A 20631-nucleotide genomic window follows, 5' to 3' on the forward strand; every position below is an offset into this window, starting at 1 on the left:
CAAATATATTTATTTTCAGGATTATAAGATTCAATGTATATATATTCACTGCTTTGTACTAAACTTTCATCATTTCTTTTACCAATTTTATGTACTGAAATCCAAACCCGTAATTGAATCAACAACTGATGAATCAATCTATGATTGCCACTTCCTCTTTAGTAAGTGTTGAAAAAATATATGATGGGTTACTAAAAGTTAAACAATATTGTGTGGAGCTTTGTTTGCAGGGACAACAACATAATTGTCATACAGGTAAGGCAAGTGTTTGTCAATATTTGAGTCTTTAAGGATAGATAAGTGTTTTTAAATGATCAGCAGTTTTTTCCCTAACTTGTACCAATGACTTCAAAAATTTTACCCATTTGAAAAGAGTAATGATGTCTTTTTTAACCTTTTGTCAACTGTCTGGCATAATCCTCTGAAGGATTAATTATTCAACATAATTTAGTTTTCATATTTTTTAATAGTTATAATTTCTTATGTGACTTAGACTGATGAGGGTTTGTAGGGAAAGAACTGATTCATGTCTATACACTAACAATACTGATTCTAATCTTACGGTTAATAATCCAAATTATCTCAAATAGAACTATGAATCAATCTTTTTCCTACAGACATATATTTTACAAAGCCATAGAAATAAGAATGACAAATTTGAAATATACTACAATGTCAATAATAAATCTAGCACTACTTACATATTACACAGTTTTAATACATATATACCAGAAATAAAGATACAAACATAATTTGGTATTTTGATTAAAAATATACAAGCACTCTCAGAACATAACATGGCATTACAATGACCAGGTTTAAGTGACGAAAGCATTTGATATTCAAAAGCCATGATTTTGTTCTGCTAACATTTAAGGTATAAAATACATAAACATAAATTTTCATAACATTTCGATGTATAACTCAATCTGAACTGGGATTATTTTCTTTAGAAAAATTCTGCAGACATGATTTTACTATGGGCAAATTTATCAAGCATTTCATTTTAAGTATTTGGAAAACAATCAATATGTAAACTACATTGCAAAAAGCTATCCTCTAAAATTAATTCTAAAGATAGACATTGACCTTCATAAAAACAAAATTCACAAACTAAATTATGCTACAGGTCATTCAGAAAATCTGGCATTCCATGACTGTAACAACTAGGTAACATATATACTGGCATAAAACAGGATTGAACACAAGTTCTCAACCTTAGAAATAATATATGAAGAAAAAGAATTATGCTGGAAAATATCAGACAATTACATCTTCGATTTTCAAATACAAAAATAATAAAAATGCAAAGGATATTTTCCAAGAGATATCTTAGGAATACTAGAAAATCTGTTCAAGCTTGACTAGTCTTTTCATTTCGAAACACAAATTTATTTGGCATAGACAATACATATAGAAGTAACTGTTTCAATATTGTCTTTCAAATTAGAACTTGCTTAATTCAATTTAAGTTGCCTGGTTGAATTTCAGCTTGACTTCTGCATAAATTGTTTTTTTTTCCCATAAATATATGGATAAATTTAATTCAAATCTGTATAAACTACTGGCAATCAATTAATTAAGTATTTAATAAATTCCGACAACCGTTTTGAAGAGAATATTCAACCTCTACACAAAACTTTACAACACTTGAATTTACATTATTGTAGTGGGTATAAAATATTAAATTTTAAAAATTGGTTATGCTTTAGCTACATTTTTGAGGTATACATTTTCAAAAAAAATGATAAAAAAAAAGGCTTACAACCCCTGATAAGTAAACATTAAATGGATATATTCTGCAACGAGAGTATTTACTTATGGATTTCTTCTTCGACACAACTTGTACATAGAAATATTTAACAACTCTTTCTTGTATATAACTATAAAACCAATATAGACAGGTAAAAATATTAAAGCTTTCTTAAACAAATAAAGTAATTATACAACTATTTTTTTTACAAAAAGAAAATATATGAGCATAGAGTACAATTTTATAAAATGTATGTTACAGCAAGGTGACATGGGAGGTAATCTATTGTATTTGATTGAGTTATGTCCCTTGCATTTAGTTATCTGTAGAATTGTTATGCATAAAGAAGAAAAAATACTTCCTTGCACTGTCCTATGTTTTAAGTTTCTAAATAAATCAAAAGATGATTGCCAACCAATGACAAAGTGTAGCATTATATTAGATTTTTTATAAGTTGTCTCAATGATTGCATCCTTTACAAAGTAGGAACCATTTTTTTCACAAATTTAATTTATTTTCATTATTTTTAATTCTGGTACCTAAAACATATGGAATGCAGTCTGTTGATATTGGGGTCAACAAACCATCAAGCCATTTTTGAGTGAGATTCCTTTATCAAAAGAAGAAAACTACCTGTGTTACTTAATTATATGCAATTAAGTTCAAAAATGTTAAAAAAAATTATCAATAGATTTTTTATTCTGATTTACATTGATTTAAAACACATCTTTTTTTTTATATAAAAATCTTTAAACTGGATATCAAATTCTTCAGATCCAAGAAATATGTAAGACTTCATTCATGCATAATAATTCTACAGTAAACTCTTTAACATTTAGCCCCTAAGTTTTGATTGGTCACAACTATAGCAACATTGCTTTGAATAATCTGTATATCCACAGAGCCCAGCTCGAACAATAAGACGACACATAGTCAGAGATGCTGAATCTTTGCATTCAGGAAGTTCCACATCTGAAAAATAAAAGCATTTTTTTTTAATTTATTGCCTTTTCCTATATAACAAATCCATATACATTTGAGTACAATTTAAAGTAGTAGACATTTCTTTTCCAATCTATTACAATTAAATTTTTCATATAAATTTTACAAAAAAAATATTAAGAGTAATCTAACTTAGAGCTGATCAATTGCAAATCTCTTAATTTTCTGTAAATTACACCTAAAAATAAATGCAAATTATATGCAAATCAAGCTGAATTTGCTGCCTATACCCATTAATAACTATAACTGACCTTTAGGAATAACTTGTATGGATTTAGAATCTTCAGATTTTTCTTCAGCATTATTGGCCACACAAGTATAACTTCCAGTATCGTCTAATGTTACACTGGTAATTCGTAGGTTAGCACCATTAACTGTCATCCTACCAGTTGTAACCAGCTCTACCCCCATCTTCTCCCATCTTACTGTAGGTGGGGGAAACCCTTGTCCATCACATGTCAAATAAAGAGTATCTCCTTCTCTTATTCTTCCTTCAACAGGTTTAATTCTGGCTGATACTGAATCTGTAATTGACAGACATTTGTTGTATAATATATATTTCATAAATGAAGTTTCTGAAAAAACTTTCAAAATGACAAATAAATGCATAAAACACAAACTAGTCAAACAAATATAGATAGCAATGTAATAAATAGATAAATTATTTTATAAACATTTCAATACTCGTGCCTGCATTTTGTGGTCATATAAAAAATGACTGCACATTAACATCTATTTCATATAATGTTGTATGTTACCTTGTAAAGATAATCTAACAAGTCTCTGTACTGGTGATGATTGACTATTTCTAGCTGTACATGTATAATCATCAATATCAGTCTGTTGAGTATCAGTTATGATTAGTGTACCATTAGGATATACATAATATCTGCCTGTGTTAGCAACACGTTGTCCTGACTTAGTCCATGTTATAGTGGGCTGAGGACTTCCATAGGCCTGGCAGTGAAGGAAGGCATTATCTCCTGGTCTCACAACAATAGTTCCTGGTGTTGGGAAGATTGTGATGGGAACTGTAACAAGACAATTTAATTAAATGTAATCACAGACTAATTTTGGCTCTTTTATTTACTTTAGTATGCATCAGCATAGTTATTTTTTGTATTTATCTTGTTTGACTACCTATAGTCTACTTGTGACTAATAAAAACAAATATTTAAAAGACCATGGAACCATTAACAATACTCAACTAATCGAGCCAGCATTGTTTGAAATAAACATATAAAATTTAATGAAAAGGTCAATAATCATGTGTTTTTTTACTTCTATTCATTATATTAAAAAGGAGCAAAGTCCATTCTAACTGCTAAAGGACAAGGTACAATAAGGCCTGTTTTTGGCCCCCCTATTTTCTCACTTTTCAAATCCTGTTTTGAAAGCTACTTATTGTGTTGAAATATTCCCTGACATTTGAAGTTTGCTTAGATGAACTTCAAAACCACTAATTGTAACAACTGGGTGTGGTAAGGGGGGTTAACTTTCTGTTATTATTCAAATATTGTAATTATTATTCACTTTACAGGTGTTCTGTACAACAAATTTTTAGTTTTTAAGTGCCTGCGCCTACTTGACCCAGAACTGCTTTTGCTGACTTAATCGCCATAATTTTCTCCCGGTCACTTAGGCACACACTGTTGAATTTAAAGAAGCAATGGCAAAAAATCATAGTTTTTCCTTCTTTTGGCGTTTTTGATGCCCTTTTAACCCCCTTATCTCACCATTTTCTAAAATTAATGGGTTTGAAGTTCATTTACACAAACTTCTTACCTAAGGGAATATTTTAACGTGATAAGTAGCTTTCCAAAACAAAATTTGAAAAATGGGGAAATAGGGGGCCAAAAACAGGCCTTATCATACCATGTCCTTAAAAACAATAATCATAAGACATTATTTCACTGGTTCAGAATTTTACCGAGTGTTTATAAACCTACATGTTATACATATATTTTAAATACCATTCAAAATGCTGATACAATTTATTTTTCTACTCGACAACATCATCACCTGCTTTGCAATCAGCAGAAAACAGAAATTTCTATGGGCACCATTTGTGCTACCTTAATCGCACATTTATTCCTATATTGTTATGAATCACAGTTTATTGCAAAATCCAGCCCAGATTGGAATTTCAAAAGGTTTGAAAACTAAAATTACTTTTATTAATTAAATGATTTCTACCTTCTATCTGGACTCTAAACCTTCTGACAATAGCCTTATGAATTCCATCATCAACTCTACAGGCATACACAGCTGAATCGTCTTTAGTCAGTGTTGTGATTAATATAGATCCATTCTCATATACTGTGTATCTACGATCTGATGTTATCAATATTCTATAAGAAAAGACAAAACAGACTGTTTTATTTAACTATACACATTTGAAATTTGAAACAAACATACACAAACTTGCCATCAGTCAAAAACATTAACATTTCAGTTTATCTTACTATAAATAGAAGTTGTCTGAATTTTTGGGGGAGTTTTTCCTTAAAATTAATAGCAATTATACAAGATAATTAGTTTAATTCTTTCAAACTGATTGGTTATGAAAATGCAGAGATTTAAAAAATGCAGAGATTTAAAAAAATAAATAAAAACCAAACAAAAAACTTAACTTTGCATTCTATTCAAATGAAGAAAAAAAAATGTTTTATGTCAGAGGCAGAAAAGTTACACAGACTTAGCAGTGATTCCAGTGCTTATCAAACTTATTGTGTTAAAGTCAAATGTATCCAATACTTACCCATTCTTGTACCAAGAAACAGTTCCCTGAGGACCTCCACATTCTATAAATAGATTCCTATCTGGTCGCTCCACAATAACTGTTGAGTTTCCATCCACTAAATTTCCTAATTCAGTTCCAGTATATACTAAAATAAGAAACATTTAATCAGCAAAGGACTTAGTTGTAACAAAAGGAACAAATTAATCTTAGGACTTTATTTTTCTTATTTGTCAATATATAAAAAAAATAACATTGGTATTCCTGTATTATATGTTTCAATTGAAACTCAACAATTATAATAATCAAAATAATATTTTATATTCAATTCTTTTATCTTTAATTGTATGTTCACATGATCACATGATAAACCCATTTAAACATGTCATTTACTAAACATTTACTAAACATGAACACTCCTCCTATATAAAATAAGATGCTTCAACAGAACAGGAAACTTAGAAAATAAGTAAAGATTATCGTTGTTATTTCAAACAAGGGCATATCATGAAGGGTGACTATGTTATATTCATACCATACTATTAAGATATGCTTAAGATAATATCTGGAAACTCCTGTTCAGATTCATATATAGAAAGACTAAATTATAGACAGACAGACACACAGACAGATGTATTTACAAAATGACAAACTATATGCCCAAGAATATTTTTGTCTACAAGCAAAAAAAAAGCACTGGTATGCGACTTCAAGAAAAATAAAGTTATATGCAAAAGATTACAAATAAATAAAAAAAACTTTCAGCAAATAAAAAGAAATATTTCTTTTATTTACATTCTTTGTAACAAAAAACATATAGATATGTCAGAATGACAAGAATGGCTCCAATTGCAAAAACATGCTGGTCGTTAAGCCATTTTTAGGAGTGGAAATTTTAAAAGTTCAAAATTAGTGGAATAGAACCAAATGTACACTCAATCTGTAGCTAATCATAGAAGACTCACATACTAAAAATTACCTGTGTTGTTTCCATAATATAAATCATACAAATTTATTTGTTTATGTATACAAAGTCCTACCAAAACATTTCATTTTGGCATTAAAATTGTATTATTTCACTAAAAATCTAGACCAATCAATTAAACTCATTTGCAATCCAAGATAGCTAAATACTCCCATTCCGATTCCATCCTTATTCATTATATAATTACACATAATATGAGTACTCAGGTAATTTATGTTACCTCTGCAGTTACTGAAGTAAAAGTCATGAGCTTCAGTGATCCCATCAGGACAACATCCCCATGGTGAGTTGTCACATGGCCTCTGGGGACGCGGTCTGGAAGTTGTACGAGGTCTCAAAGTAGGACGGGCTGTAGGATATATTCCTAACAACATGCAAAGGGTTAGAGTTTAATATCAGATGAGAAAGATGTTTGTGCTTTACTTTGAAAAGCTAGTGTATTAAAAAATGTTAACCAAATACTGTTTTATTGATTATGAATTCAGAAATGTTTGTGTTTAGTTTTTTAGTTGGACTAAAATGAAAATGGAGAGGTCCTAAATTGCAATAATTAAGCTCATATTTTTTACCATTTTTCAACAATTGCAATAATAAATAAACACAAAAATATCTGAGTTTACACTTATTCAGTAATTTACTCCAATGAAAAATTACATGATAATTGAAACATCATTGTAGAATGACATCTGCGATAACAAAAAAAATAAGCTAATTGTATGTTATTCCAAGCGATTTAAAAGATACAAAATTTTTTACTTTTCTCATCTGACATTGAAGAACAAGTCAATCATAAAACAGTTTAAAACAAATACAATCAAACATTGCTATTAATCATTACAGACCAAAGTTATGTTTCTGTCAAGAGCAGATCTGCTGTCAATTGTTTTAAACACTTTTTAGAAACAATGTTTGAATGTCAAGAAATAAAATCCAAGGTCAATACAAGATATAATTGTACCAAGAATTTAAAAGGCATTTTTTTCACCACTCAAAAAATAACCGGCTTACATTTAACGTGAAGACTGAACAGTATTGACGTCAATATATAATAAGAAGATGAGACAAAATCAATTCTATAAATGAGCTATCTAATAATCTTTTGATGATCATGTATCTCAGTCATGTATGTCCTTTTTACATTCATATATGACCTATCTATTAAAGTACCTTTTCCTTCTTGTTACAAATTTTTGTAATGACCACAAACAAGCTATAACTAAACATCAGAATAAAAAACTTGAAATACACACAAGGCTAAAGGTAGAAATTGAAAACAAGAAAGCTGTTCCAAAAAATCAATAAGTGACTGAAAAGTAATTTTCAAAATAATATTTATAAATGCACTGATAATAATTTCCTGCATATATGAAAACTTGTTAATGAAAAACTGCAAACACAGCAGAATAGAATTAGTCATATATTATTTCTTTTGAAACAGCTGACATGCAATGTAAATTTCGTTTTTTGTTGTTATTAGTACTTCTAACTTCAAAATGAAAACGGAGAAATGAAAATATTTGTTAAACATTCAAAGAAACTAAATATTCAGAATAACATATAAGATTGACAATTCATTCACATGCTTTCAAATAGTTTAAATTATTTAACATAGAAGTACATGCTTCAGTCAAAAATGATTTTTTCAGTTTGGATGTTCAACCCCTGCCAACTGCCCCCCCCCCCAAAGAATCCATTGATCCAAATGTTGATAAATTATAATATCTATACAAAATTTTCAAATAAGATTATTTCTCATGGCTGCTTGATATATGATGACACTTCCAAATGAACTTTACAGGGAATAAAATAAATTTTGATGTGAGGATGTGAAGATTCCATTCATCATACAGTTTAAAAAATTCCTAATTTTAATAAAAAAAAAAAATCATTTACTATCATAGAGCATGTTTGTTAATCAAAGTTCCATACCACCATACCACAATAGGAACTATAATAAGGATGTACAACCATGCCTGGTGTAATTACCTTTGTTGATACACCTTTTTTCACAATCTGCCTCAGTAACAAATCGGTTGCCATTTCCCCCACAGCCTCCATACCAGAATCGTGTACAACGCTTATCTCCCCTGTTGTAGTACCAGCGTACAGTATAGTTAGTACAAGTACCTCTCTCACTATCATCTTCACATTCATCACCTATAACATATCAATTTAACAATTATTATTTTTAATTGTTGCATTTTACTGATAAGGCTGTAACTAAAATTCATATTTGATCTTCAAAAGTTTAATAACAAGAACTTTAATAGGAAGTGAATTATAAATGTGAGTAAGGGAGTAGATTTTTTTTTCAGTGAACTTTAATTTCAACCCATTTTATGAAGCAAGAAAATGAAAGTGATGACCTATTTGTCTCCTTCATTACCTGAACTTTCCTAGTGTGTGTTATGTGAAACATGATCTAAACTACATTGTAAGAAAAGTATAAATAAATGTGTTTTAGTTTTATAATTTCTTACTACACTATTGTTTATAAACTTATATTACATGCACAAAGAGTATCTGCACCACTGTAAATTCGTATCTTATCGAAAAAAGCAAAAGTATTTATCTTCTACCATAATTACGGGTGGTTTCAGGTGCATACACCTTATAGCTATTTGTCAACCATTACTGGACATCACAAAGTAAATTTTTGATATCATAATTGAAAATATCTGATGACACAATGGAAAAGTAATTCTTGTATGACGTCAAAAGTTCAAGCGGGACAGATTCTCTGGTTGAGCGGCACAGTATTCCAAATAGTGATAAGGTGTATTGCCAACTTATTTACCTGTTATAACAACATTAGTATCTATGGTAGGTACAGGTGTGGTTGTTGTTGGTCTTGGCGCTGGTGTCACAGGAATTACTTCATTAGTATAGTCATCTCTACAAACTCTCCTACAACGTGTAGAATTCTGGAATCTATTCTCATTTCCTCCGCAGCCAGAATACCAGAAAGGACGACAATCGTTGATTGTATTGTCGAAATAGTACATGACTTCTTGTCCATTACAAGTTCCATAATCCTTTAGTTGTCTACACTGTTCCGTTACAACAGGTGGCTGGATTGTAACATCGGGAGTAGTTAAGGCTGTACAAAATAAACATTTACATAAATGAATAACATTAAATGTGTGTATCCATAAAATCACAATTTTAATCCTCTTTATGATCTGAAAACCTAAGTATTAATATTAATTTCAGAGCTTTAAATGTTAATTTTTCAGAAATAATTTTATGTATTTAAATTAGTATCATAATAAGAGTATATATATATATATATATAGATGATAATGAAGTTATATCATGATAAGAGAATGAAGTTATATCATGATAAGAGTATATATATAGAGATGATCATGAAGTTATATATCTATAGATCGAAAGAAAAGAGTAAATTCAATTTATGTTGATAATGACATTTTCTCAACCTAAACTACAATAAAGCATTGGAAAGGTGATGGTAAGGCATGTGTGTTAGTTGTCTGGATTTCACATCTGTTATTATGAAGAATAGAAAAATGAGAGAAAAATAAAATTGAAAGAGAAAGAAAAAGACAATGATAAAATAAACAGGTCTAAGTTGAATTTTAAATGTAATAACAGTGCCTGGTCAAGTTTTTGCTACAAGTATTGTTTTTCTACATATTTCATATAAAAGATTAAAATGAGGTTGTTTCTAGTTGGATTTAAAGGGACATTCGCTGTCAACACTCAAATTCTCATATTTGATTTATATACTATATATGTATTTTTAAAAATCATAAAAATTCCAAAAGAAACAATTTACAATGCATGGACTTGTTGTAATGGATCCGCATTTTGTGTGTACTTTAAACTAGACCCCATTTAATTAAATTATTTTGACGAAATTGAATCAAACCAACTGCTTATATTAAAAAATATTATTTTGAAAAATGTTATATCATATAAATATATAGCAAAATATGGAAGGTGACAAATACTTGTGGACATGCACTGCAATTGTTTTGGTCACAATAATATGAATATATTAATGAATTTCATTTTTTCTGAAAAGATGATGTGTTAAATTCAATAGATAGAAATATTTTTATCACATGTCAAAGGCATAAAATGACAAGCATTTACTTTGAAATAGTGATCTCTCAGACAGGACACTAAATGAAAATAAAAGATATTTTATTTTAGATATCTGAAGAAAACTCTGTTAAAGCAAGGAGAGGTGACATGACTTTTGTACTAATCTAATATAACTACCTAAATGCAAAACATGGAGATGGGTCATAAACTATCTAATAGGTGTACTATTATCAAATTTTTTGGTGTAGGGACAATGAAAAAACTAAATTTTGACCATACAAGTAGAACTGATGATCTAAAAATTTGCATAAAATATGTTATTAAGCTTTTCTATTTCAGGTGACTGTTCACTTCATGCAAACTGACCACTTTTTGTTGACACCACAACTTCATCACTTGGGTCACTATATATTTCTCCATCGACGGTAAAGACCCTTAATTCGTAGACAGTACTCGGAATAACATCCAGTGTAAAATAAGAAGTGGTGGGAGGGTATACACGTTCTTGGACTTCTTTCCAATCAGAGTTATGGGCCTTTATTTGTACAATATAATGGGTAAAGTGGTGGAAGACATCAAGAGGGGCCTTCCAGGTTATATTTATGCCACCATTGTAAAACACAGCTGTGACATTTCTAGGTGTAAACGGATTTACAAAAGCAGCAGGAATCAATACATCTAAATCTGAAAAGTCTGTAAAATGACATAGAACTTTTTAAATGTCTGCCATACTGTTAATACTTTTACTTCCAATAATGACAATAAGTCTTAACTAAATAATATGTCTATTTATGATTCTTAACTGATTTAAATGAAGAAAAAACCAATGAATTTTCATTTTTTTTCTAAAGGATTAAAGGTTTAAAAACATTAACAAAGGAAATGAAGGCAGAGATTGATTGGACAAAAGTTTATTATATTTGTGTATTTATCATTTCATGTAAAAATAACGTGAATCCACGGAGTGTCAAAATTTATCTAGTTACTGTAAACAAAATACGTACCATCTCCACATTTCCTTCCACATGACTCTCTGGTCTGGAAACTATTAGCATTCCCTTCACAACCACCGTAGGTAAACTGTGTGCACCGTCCAGTTCTTAGATCATAATAATACCGTGGGTAACTGGCCCTACATCTACCTGTTACTGGAGGTAGTCTACAAACAGCTACAAAGAGATCAATTAACATGATTGTTCAACTGATATACAAAATAATTACAAGTTAGATACCTATAAGAAAAGACCATGTTTTGAGATCTCAGCCTATTAATTTGTCTTTTATTGTTTGAGATAAAGTCTATTGCAGGCAAGTTTTACAGAGTGCTTTGCACTACCAAATTATGAAAATTTTAGATGTGATTTTTCCAGGGGGAATCTGATAAAGATATTCAGCTTGCTTTCATGCAAATTCCACTTTGTATTTTATTCACTGTCATAGTTCTGAACACTCTAACCAAATATCACAAATAAACTCTAAAACACACTCAAGTTATGGAATGGACAGATTTCAAAGAGAAGTATTCATTTCCTTGACTTGACCTTTTAATGATTTAAATCCAAATTTTTACTATTCCATAATTTAAGTTGTTCAAAAGTAGATTTACTTTTCTGTTAACCTCCCATCTATGTTTGTGAGGAGAAATCTAAACCACAACTATCCTAGCTCATGATAATATCATAAACCAACTTATACGCTATACCATCTCAGACATCAAGACAGGTTATTTGTATTAAAAGCCGCACTTTAACAAGAGCATAAATTAAGTTTAGCCGTACCCTCTCTGCTACAAGATGATTCACACACGTCTCTACTTGTAAAACGATTTTTGTTGCCACCACAACCTCCAAAAACAAATTCTTTACACACACCATCTAAATGATCATAATACCAGGCTGGGAAAGAATTCTCACAATCTCCACTCTCCTTGGGTAAATGACAATAGGCTGTAACATATATATATTGATAAATTGTTTATTTACAACAACGAAAAAATCTGATTATAATTTCATATTTCTTTTATCCGTCACTGGACTTATAAAGATGAAATTCAAATATGTAACACCAATAGGTTTTCATAATTTTGCTAGGATTCTCATTTTCTATCTTCAAAAAAAATTACACCTTCTGTTAACAATGAAAACTTTTCACTTTTTAAAAGATAGCCTACTGAATGTTCCAATTATTTGCAAACTTATAACAGATATAACATAACTAAAAAAAAATATTTCCATAAAAAAATTTATCACACACAATCAAAAACAACTTGATCTTTTTCATTCTTTCCAAAAAGTATTGAATATATCCAAACAAACTTACAACTATCAACAGTTACATCAGGATCTACAACAGTTACTTCCCCTGAACCTTCATTATTACAGAAACTATCACACTCGTCTTCAGAATCAAATCTGTTAGGGTTACCATCACAACCTCCGTAGTAAAACCTCTCACATCTTACTGTTGTACTGTTGTAAAACCATTTAATATCTTGTCCTGTACATCGGCCTGCCTCTGGTTTTAAGGCACATATATCTAAAGAATTGAGTAAAAACATTTTCCATGAAAAACTTTCATGAGATAAATATTATTTAAGTTTGATTTCCCCCATAAATTCAAATTTAATTTCTGTTTTTCTAGCTTTGAACCTATAGTCATACCCTTTTATTCAAATAGCTGAACATTCAAAAACACAAATAAATCTAAATTTAATATTTCAATCAAAAGCTTTTTTTTTTTATCTTACAGTATTTTACATTTGAAAGCAGAATTAAGAAATGATTTGTGAAAGCTATTTATAATAATATTCATTATGACCCAATAATTTGTTCTTGGATGCATTTACAGTACAATAAAATATCAAGACCAATAGACCACTTTCGAGTTCATCCGTCACCGGAAAAAAACTCATCAATTTGGCGCGCCTTTGTGATGTCATTTACCAGATAGAGGGGATCGCCTGTATCCCTGCACTATAAACATTCATCAAGCGTCTTAGTGATCGTAATTGTGCAGGATAAACTAGAAATAATGTTTGTTTTGTAAGTGCTTAATCACAATTCCCTAATGACAGCAGTGCTAATTGTCAATTATGAGAATTTAGTTTGCCGAATAAATCTTTATTCGTGTAATATAGTATTGTAGTTTTCCAACCACTTGCTCAACATTGGAAAGGAAGTGATGATGCCCCTAAACGCAATAATGATGTTCACTAAAACCAGAAATGCATTGAACTCGAAAGTTGTCTATTAATAAAGTTTTTTTTTTCAAGCATATACATTTTGAATTTTATAAATTTTACAAAACATTTTTTAAAATATTCCAAATAACTAACTGAATTCAATTACAAGTATGCACTAGATAAATTTAAATATCCATGCTAAAAAAACTATATGTCAAATAATCTTACTATCATAAGTTTTAGGATCTGTTACTCCAGGAGCACATTTTCCCCTGCAGGCTTCCTTTGTCTCAAAGTTGTTCGAGTTCCCGTTGCAACCCCCATAAATAAACTCCTCACAGTCTCCAGTCTGAGCAGAATATCTATATCTCTTGATGTAAGCTAGACACGATATCAAAGGTTCTTCATACGGCTGACATACTCCTGAAAGACAATTATAAGATGCACAATTGTATTATATGGTTCAGTTTCTGACAAAATTTCATTAAATTCTTATAAGGTGCCTAGGAGCAAATATAAATGTAAACTGTAGTGTATTGTAATGACTAATTACCCAAGTAAACCATGAGAACAATTGGATAAAGAAATGAAATAGAAAGTGTATAAGTACAACATGGAATTAAGATTCTGAGAACAAGCCTTTCAGGAGAAGTATATTTAAAATCGGGACAGAAAGATGAACAAACAAACAGAATCACTTCCTAGCATCGACATAAAAAAAACAGGGGGCATAATAAACATATGATTTAAAGCTTACCTAGCCGAACTACTAGTCAAAACTAAAATTAATTGACGGAATGCAAATTTTTACTTGAACATAAATCAGGTTTATCATTGCACTAAGGGAAATAGGTATAAATGAATACTTATTTAATGACTTACGCTGCCTGCTACACATGGATTCACATTCTTGTTGAGTTTCGTAATTATTTTGATTTCCTTCACATCCTCCATATGTAAACTGGCTACATTGACCAGCAGTATGATCATAAAACCAGCGAGGAATTGAGGCTCTGCAACGACCAGTTTCTCTTGGCAGTGTACAAACATCTGTGGCTAAAATCATTGATCAAGAATATAACAATGGATAGAATATAATAAGTGGAGACTAGGTATATAATTTTAATCAAAAGTGTTGATATTAGTACCTACATGTTTAACAAAGTGAAATTTGTCATCTATTGATATCAGTAAATACACACTAAATAAGTTTGAATAAATAATATAATGAGTTCCTTTTACAGTTCAAACTGCATATCACATCTTCAATGACATCTAGTTTAATTAATCAACTAAAACAGTTAGGGTTTTTTGCTTGTGAGAGTTCTGAAGGACCTATAGTTGTTAATTTCTGTGTCATTTTGGTCTCTTGTAGAGAGTTGTCTCATTGGCAATGATACCAAATCTTCTTTTTTATAACCAAAGTATTTCCACTATGTGAGGAAAGACCTTATTATTTTCTAATGTTTTTTTATTATCTTTTTTTTTTCTTCCATCATTTTTTTTACATGCCCTTCCCCTGTTTCTATTGAAGTTATTATTGTATACTGTTGTTTGTCCTTTGGTAATTTTGTCTATTTTTGCCATTGCATTGTCAGTTTGTTTTCAACTAATGATTTTTAGTACCTAGTTTGTACTTTTTGCCTCTCTCTTACATTTGTTTTAGAGTAATTTTCAATTTCAAGATCTACCAGATAAAGATGATAGGCTGATAATGAACCTGATTTGATCAATTATCAAAGGAAACAAATTTTAATTTCAAATTACATCCTAAGTACAAACACCTGTCAAATCTGAAGTATACTTATTCCGAATCATATCCCACTAATCTTTCTTGATCAAATATAATAAATATTTTTGAGTTCTTGTAATATCCTTTCATCAGGATTAAAGAATCTACAGTATTTTAACCAAAATATTATTAAGATTTATTTTTTCCGTACATATATATACAATGAACACTTCTTTTATAACAAATTTTTTTAAAGTGACATAAACTACAACATAAATATGAAACAGATCCAAATTTGACATTTCATCAACATGGGGGGAAAATCAGTATTGCCCTATTTATTTATTGAAAACATGTGATTGAAATTTCAACTTTATAATAGAAAATAGTATATTGTGCTGTTATAAATGCTGCTCCTAATGTCAGAACATAACCCTCTGGTGCATGACTTACTACTAGGGATAACAACGCTGAGGCAACCATCCACACATGCTTCTTTATCAATGAAGTTATTTAGATTTCCTTCACAGCCTCCCCATCCAAATTCTAAACATTCTCCTCGTCTAACATCATGATACCACCTTGGAATGTTACCCTTACATGGTCCTACATCATATGGTAGCTGACATTTGTCATCTGAAAATAAAGGAGAAAAGTACTGCTAAAAAATGTCTTTAAATCAATAAGTTACCATTTAAACCTAAGATCTCCCAAATCAATTTCTTCTTTTGCCCAGTAAATTCTCAGACTGTCTGGAATCTGTCTAGTAGTATTTATTACAGGGGATGCATTCATTTCAAAACCTTTTGGGCCTTGGTAGCCAAGCGTTCTAAGCAGTACATCTACAGCATTTACTAGCCTGTTAATTCTGGGGTCGTGAATTTCAAACCGGAAAAGTTTTTGGTGAATTTGACTCTCACCTTAATGGCTAGAATTTCATGACTGCCATGAGTTATGGAAGTGGTGTTAAAAACAATCAATCAATCAATCTATTCAAAGCCTTATCCATTGTATGTTAGTTTACATGATCATCCTCATTTAAACCAGTACATAACATATAGAGTGTTATACCATAATAATTTAATTTTGGATGTAACGCGTCTTCTGATTGGCTGACGTTATTTTGTTATAAGCCCATAGACATAATTTAGTCATGTGACCGTGACGTCATCAACGTTTTTGCATGGTTTTCTTCGGTTTAAAATGGAATTTAGAATTAAATGATAAGAAATGACTGTAATATTTTTTCTGTCTATTTGAAATAACATAAAAAAAGGTGGTGCACACTGTTAAATAACCCGCTATGCACGTTATTCAGTGTGCACCAAATTTTTTATGTTATTTCTTCATAGACAGAAAAAATATTACAGTCATTCCTTAAAGAAAACTTACTTGTTAATGTTCCACCTGTCCTGCATCGTCTTTCACATTCCGTTTGTGTCTCAAAGTTATTGTCGTTACCATCACAACCACCGTATACAAATTGTTCACATTGTCGGCTATCTTTGTTGTAGAAATATTTTTTGAAGTATCCACGACATCTGCCCGTCTGCTTTGGCTGCTGACATACTGGCAATGTCTCTACTACATCCTCTGTAAATTCATATTTCATAAATATATATGATCTTAAACTAATTTTCTTTTTTCAGCAAATGTGAAATCAGAAAGAAAAATAATCTGGTATATAATTCTAAAAGTTTACATCATAAAACACTCGTGTTTCAAGTTAAAAATTGATCTGACCACACTTTATGGTAAATTACTTGAACATAAAACATGAAATTGTACTGGTTTCCAAATTCATCATAAATAACCTTAAAAAAATATCAACCTCACATAGATGAATTATAGATGGACTAATGAATGGAAGTCAGGGCATTAGGAATTTGTGTCAGATGTTCCGACTCTTTGGTCTGTTTTCTTCGATACAAGATGACATATTTTGCCCCATAACAACCATTTTTCCTTTCACATAAGACTTTAATAGCTCATAAAAGGTCATTCACCAAAATTTAAGCAGATTTCTAGATTTCTTTTCTTTTGATTACAAACCAAAACAATACCAATGCAAATATAAAATAAGAGACTGAGTCAGCCTTTTCCCCATCATTTCTAAAGTGAACTCAAATATCTCGAAAAGGATCTCCATAACCTATCAATATTTTTAGCTTATTTTGTTCCTCAACTTATGTTCATTAAACTTATAATATCAATTTCACCTAAGTACATCCTTAAAAGGTACCATAATGATAACATACAAACTGTATGTAGTACTGCAAAATACTTGAAAAAGGATTCATAAACAAATGAATACCAATCGATTGATAAAGCCTAAAATTCAAAGCTGTAGTGAAAACCTCATGGAGTGAAATAAAACATATGTTTAAATCAAATTAATGCTGACATGTAATACTGTGGATTCATATCTTTTGTGGGAACCAATTTTCGTGGTTAAAGGAAACTTGTAAGTTTGTGGATATCTAATTTTGTGATTTTGCCGAGGTCTGCATATAAACTTATTTGTTGAACATTAAATTTCGTGGTTTACCTGTACCCATGAAACCCATGAAAATTGGTAACCAACGAATAATATTGAATCCACAGTAACAGATAAAGTACCATCCATACTACAAGACTTAACCACATACTTTTAACACATTCAGCTTGGCATTCTTCATCGCTGTCAAAATTATTTTGATTTCCTTTGCAACCTCCATACCAGAATCTCTCACATTTGCTTGAAGTTGTGTTGAAGAAATACTTCACAGTGTAATCAGAACAGGTTCCCCTCTTTTCAGGTTGTTGACAAACAGGGCCTTCGATGAAAATTTATTGAAATTACTTATGATATATTTTTTATGATGATTATAAGTATGAACCTTTTATTTTCACAAAATATCATAATTGCATGGATTAGTATTGGACATGTGCATTTACAAATATAAAAAAAAAACTCAGTAACATAGCACTAATAACTAAAACAACATATAACAATTATATACTCTGTGGAAAATATTGCTTTTCTGTTACAATGGAAGATTGTTTATAATGTTGAGATGGAGAGAATTTATATATACCAAAAACTGCTTCAAAGGTATTCATTCAAAAAATACACATTTACAAACAATTGATGAATGATAACCAGAAGTTTACATAATTAAGAGAATTGTTACAAATGTATATAATGTGAAGAAATATCAAAACAAAATAGATACTTTGTTCAACAAGTCATCCTACCAAACTAATGACCAGTGTAACCTTTTAAATCAATATTAAATGTTTCTTCAGGTATTGTTCTGTATGTTTTGATTGATCAAGATTTCACATGTAAAATTTTCGGACTTTATACAGTTTCTTTCAATATAGTTTTTTTTATTTCTTCCAGATGACGTAATTCAAATATGAATTAACGTGTTGAGTATATGTCAATAAAACAGCAAGCAACCCAACAAAACAAAATCATTTAGTTAAGTCTACCTACCGAGATCTGGTTTCTCTGTTACAATAACATACTCTTGACAGCCTTCCTTGTTAGGTCCTTGTGCTGGTGTAATACCATCAGCACAACATTGATAGACAGACTGTTCACAGAAGTTATCCTCATCACCTGACCCTTCTTCACAACCGTCCTTGTTTGGTCCTGTTTATAGAAAAATATGTACCAATGTCAACAGGGTTTCCCCTGGGTCAATTATTTTTTTCGCCACCTCTTTCGCCAAAACAATATATTTTTCGCCACTTTATTATTTTTTTCGCCAAGTAAGATAACTATCTTTTTCGTTTAAAATTTACCTTTTTTTTTACACCCCACCCCCTTTTTCCCTTAAATAAGGTGATTTTGCCCAATTGTGTCTATGATTATTCTGTCAAACTTATTTTAGAGTCTACATTTAATGAATAAACACTAAACATTTACTTCAAAACAACAGATTTTGTTTTTAACATAAAAGGGGAAAATATTCATTGTATTTTAAACAACTTTTCTAAATGAGGGGGCCACTATACTTTTAATAATAAAGAAGATATAAGTCCTGGAATACAACAAAATTAATGGACAGGTTTTGATTATATAATACCAGTATAGTTCATAGGGAAAGTTTCTTTAAAAGAAAAATATTGATGTGCCCTTTTGTACTAAGAAGTGGTTTTTACAACAAAACAAAAGCTTTTATCACATGATATTTTGATCCCTCATTTCATGTGTAGTCATAACATTGAAGGGCTACTCTCATTCAAGGGGTTGTTCCCAACCTTTTGGATAGATTTCTTCATAACGACAGGTTTCATTTCTTGACCATCGTAAATGAAAAAGTTGAGACGTAAAACTATGCTTGAAACACACGTGTCACTCAAACAACTTTAAAGTAGTCTCCCAAATCAAATACCTATATTAAAGTCAAAGGATAATTAAAGTTTTAAATCGAAGATTTTTCTTGTTTTTGAAAATTTTTCGTCACAACAACAGCTTTCTTTTCTAAACTATCTTTAAAAAGAGAGGAGACGTCAAAAGTTTGCTTCACACACGTGCGTCGCAAAGTGGTAAATAAATTCTGTATGTGACATTTAGCGGAAGCCATTTAACCATATCATTTTGTCAAACAATTCAATCAACACCTTTATTAATTAGTCCTTTGTTGTCGATAGCTATAAAATGCAATCAGCTGATTATTGATTTTCTGTCCAAATCTTAATGATGTCAAGGTGAATTCTGAGTATTGTCTGATAGGTAAAGTCCGAGAAACTCGAAAAAAGTAAATAAACAAGATGGAGGAAAATAAATCGTTCTATATATTTCTTTTGCCAAATTCTTTCGCAAATGACGAATTTTTATCGCTACAATTATTATTTTTTCGCAAATTGCAATGGCGACCACCAGCGGAAACCCTGAATGTCAAAGTGGATAATAGATAAGTAATCAATAAAATTAATATTTCAATATTTATCATGAATAAATTAAGTTAGTAATAAATGTATAAGACATTATCACAAATGTAGACGTAAACTTAAAGTACTGTAAACCAACTTAATTTTTGGCGCTTGGATCTTTCTTTCCCAAATTTGTGGAAAATCAATTTCATGATTTTCAAAATAACTTGATGTATTTAGATCCAAGTCTTAAATTTTTGCGATGATTCATGTTATTTTTCTACTCTTGAAAGTTGCAAAA

The 20631-nt window shown here is 30.3% G+C and overlaps 1 protein-coding gene across 13 annotated transcripts in view; it reads right to left on the reverse strand.

Moving 5' to 3' along the window:
* Positions 1-446: 446 nt before the first annotated feature.
* The window catches only part of LOC139517421 (papilin-like), a 125575-nt gene continuing 105390 nt past the window's right edge, over positions 447-20631 (reverse strand). For 6 of the 13 annotated variants that reach the window (XM_071308416.1, XM_071308413.1, XM_071308414.1 and 3 more), the window contains 18 exons: positions 18946-19104; positions 18113-18280; positions 16857-17057; positions 15918-16100; positions 14615-14788; positions 13961-14155; positions 12871-13086; positions 12330-12497; positions 11556-11720; positions 10918-11244; positions 9278-9580; positions 8467-8637; positions 6701-6844; positions 5517-5643; positions 4952-5106; positions 3514-3786; positions 3007-3279; positions 447-2725 (listed from right to left, as the gene is read on the reverse strand). In XM_071308416.1, coding sequence (XP_071164517.1) covers positions 2589-2725; positions 3007-3279; positions 3514-3786; positions 4952-5106; positions 5517-5643; positions 6701-6844; positions 8467-8637; positions 9278-9580; positions 10918-11244; positions 11556-11720; positions 12330-12497; positions 12871-13086; positions 13961-14155; positions 14615-14788; positions 15918-16100; positions 16857-17057; positions 18113-18280; positions 18946-19104 — 3539 coding nt within the window. In that variant the 3' untranslated portion in view covers positions 447-2588. The remainder of the gene's footprint in view (positions 2726-3006; positions 3280-3513; positions 3787-4951; positions 5107-5516; positions 5644-6700; positions 6845-8466; positions 8638-9277; positions 9581-10917; positions 11245-11555; positions 11721-12329; positions 12498-12870; positions 13087-13960; positions 14156-14614; positions 14789-15917; positions 16101-16856; positions 17058-18112; positions 18281-18945; positions 19105-20631) is intronic. The other 7 variants (XM_071308423.1, XM_071308418.1, XM_071308424.1 and 4 more) reach the window with 3 other exon arrangements.

Source organism: Mytilus edulis, chromosome 3 (genome assembly GCF_963676685.1).
Source record: "Mytilus edulis chromosome 3, xbMytEdul2.2, whole genome shotgun sequence".
NCBI lineage: Eukaryota > Metazoa > Mollusca > Bivalvia > Mytilida > Mytilidae > Mytilus > Mytilus edulis.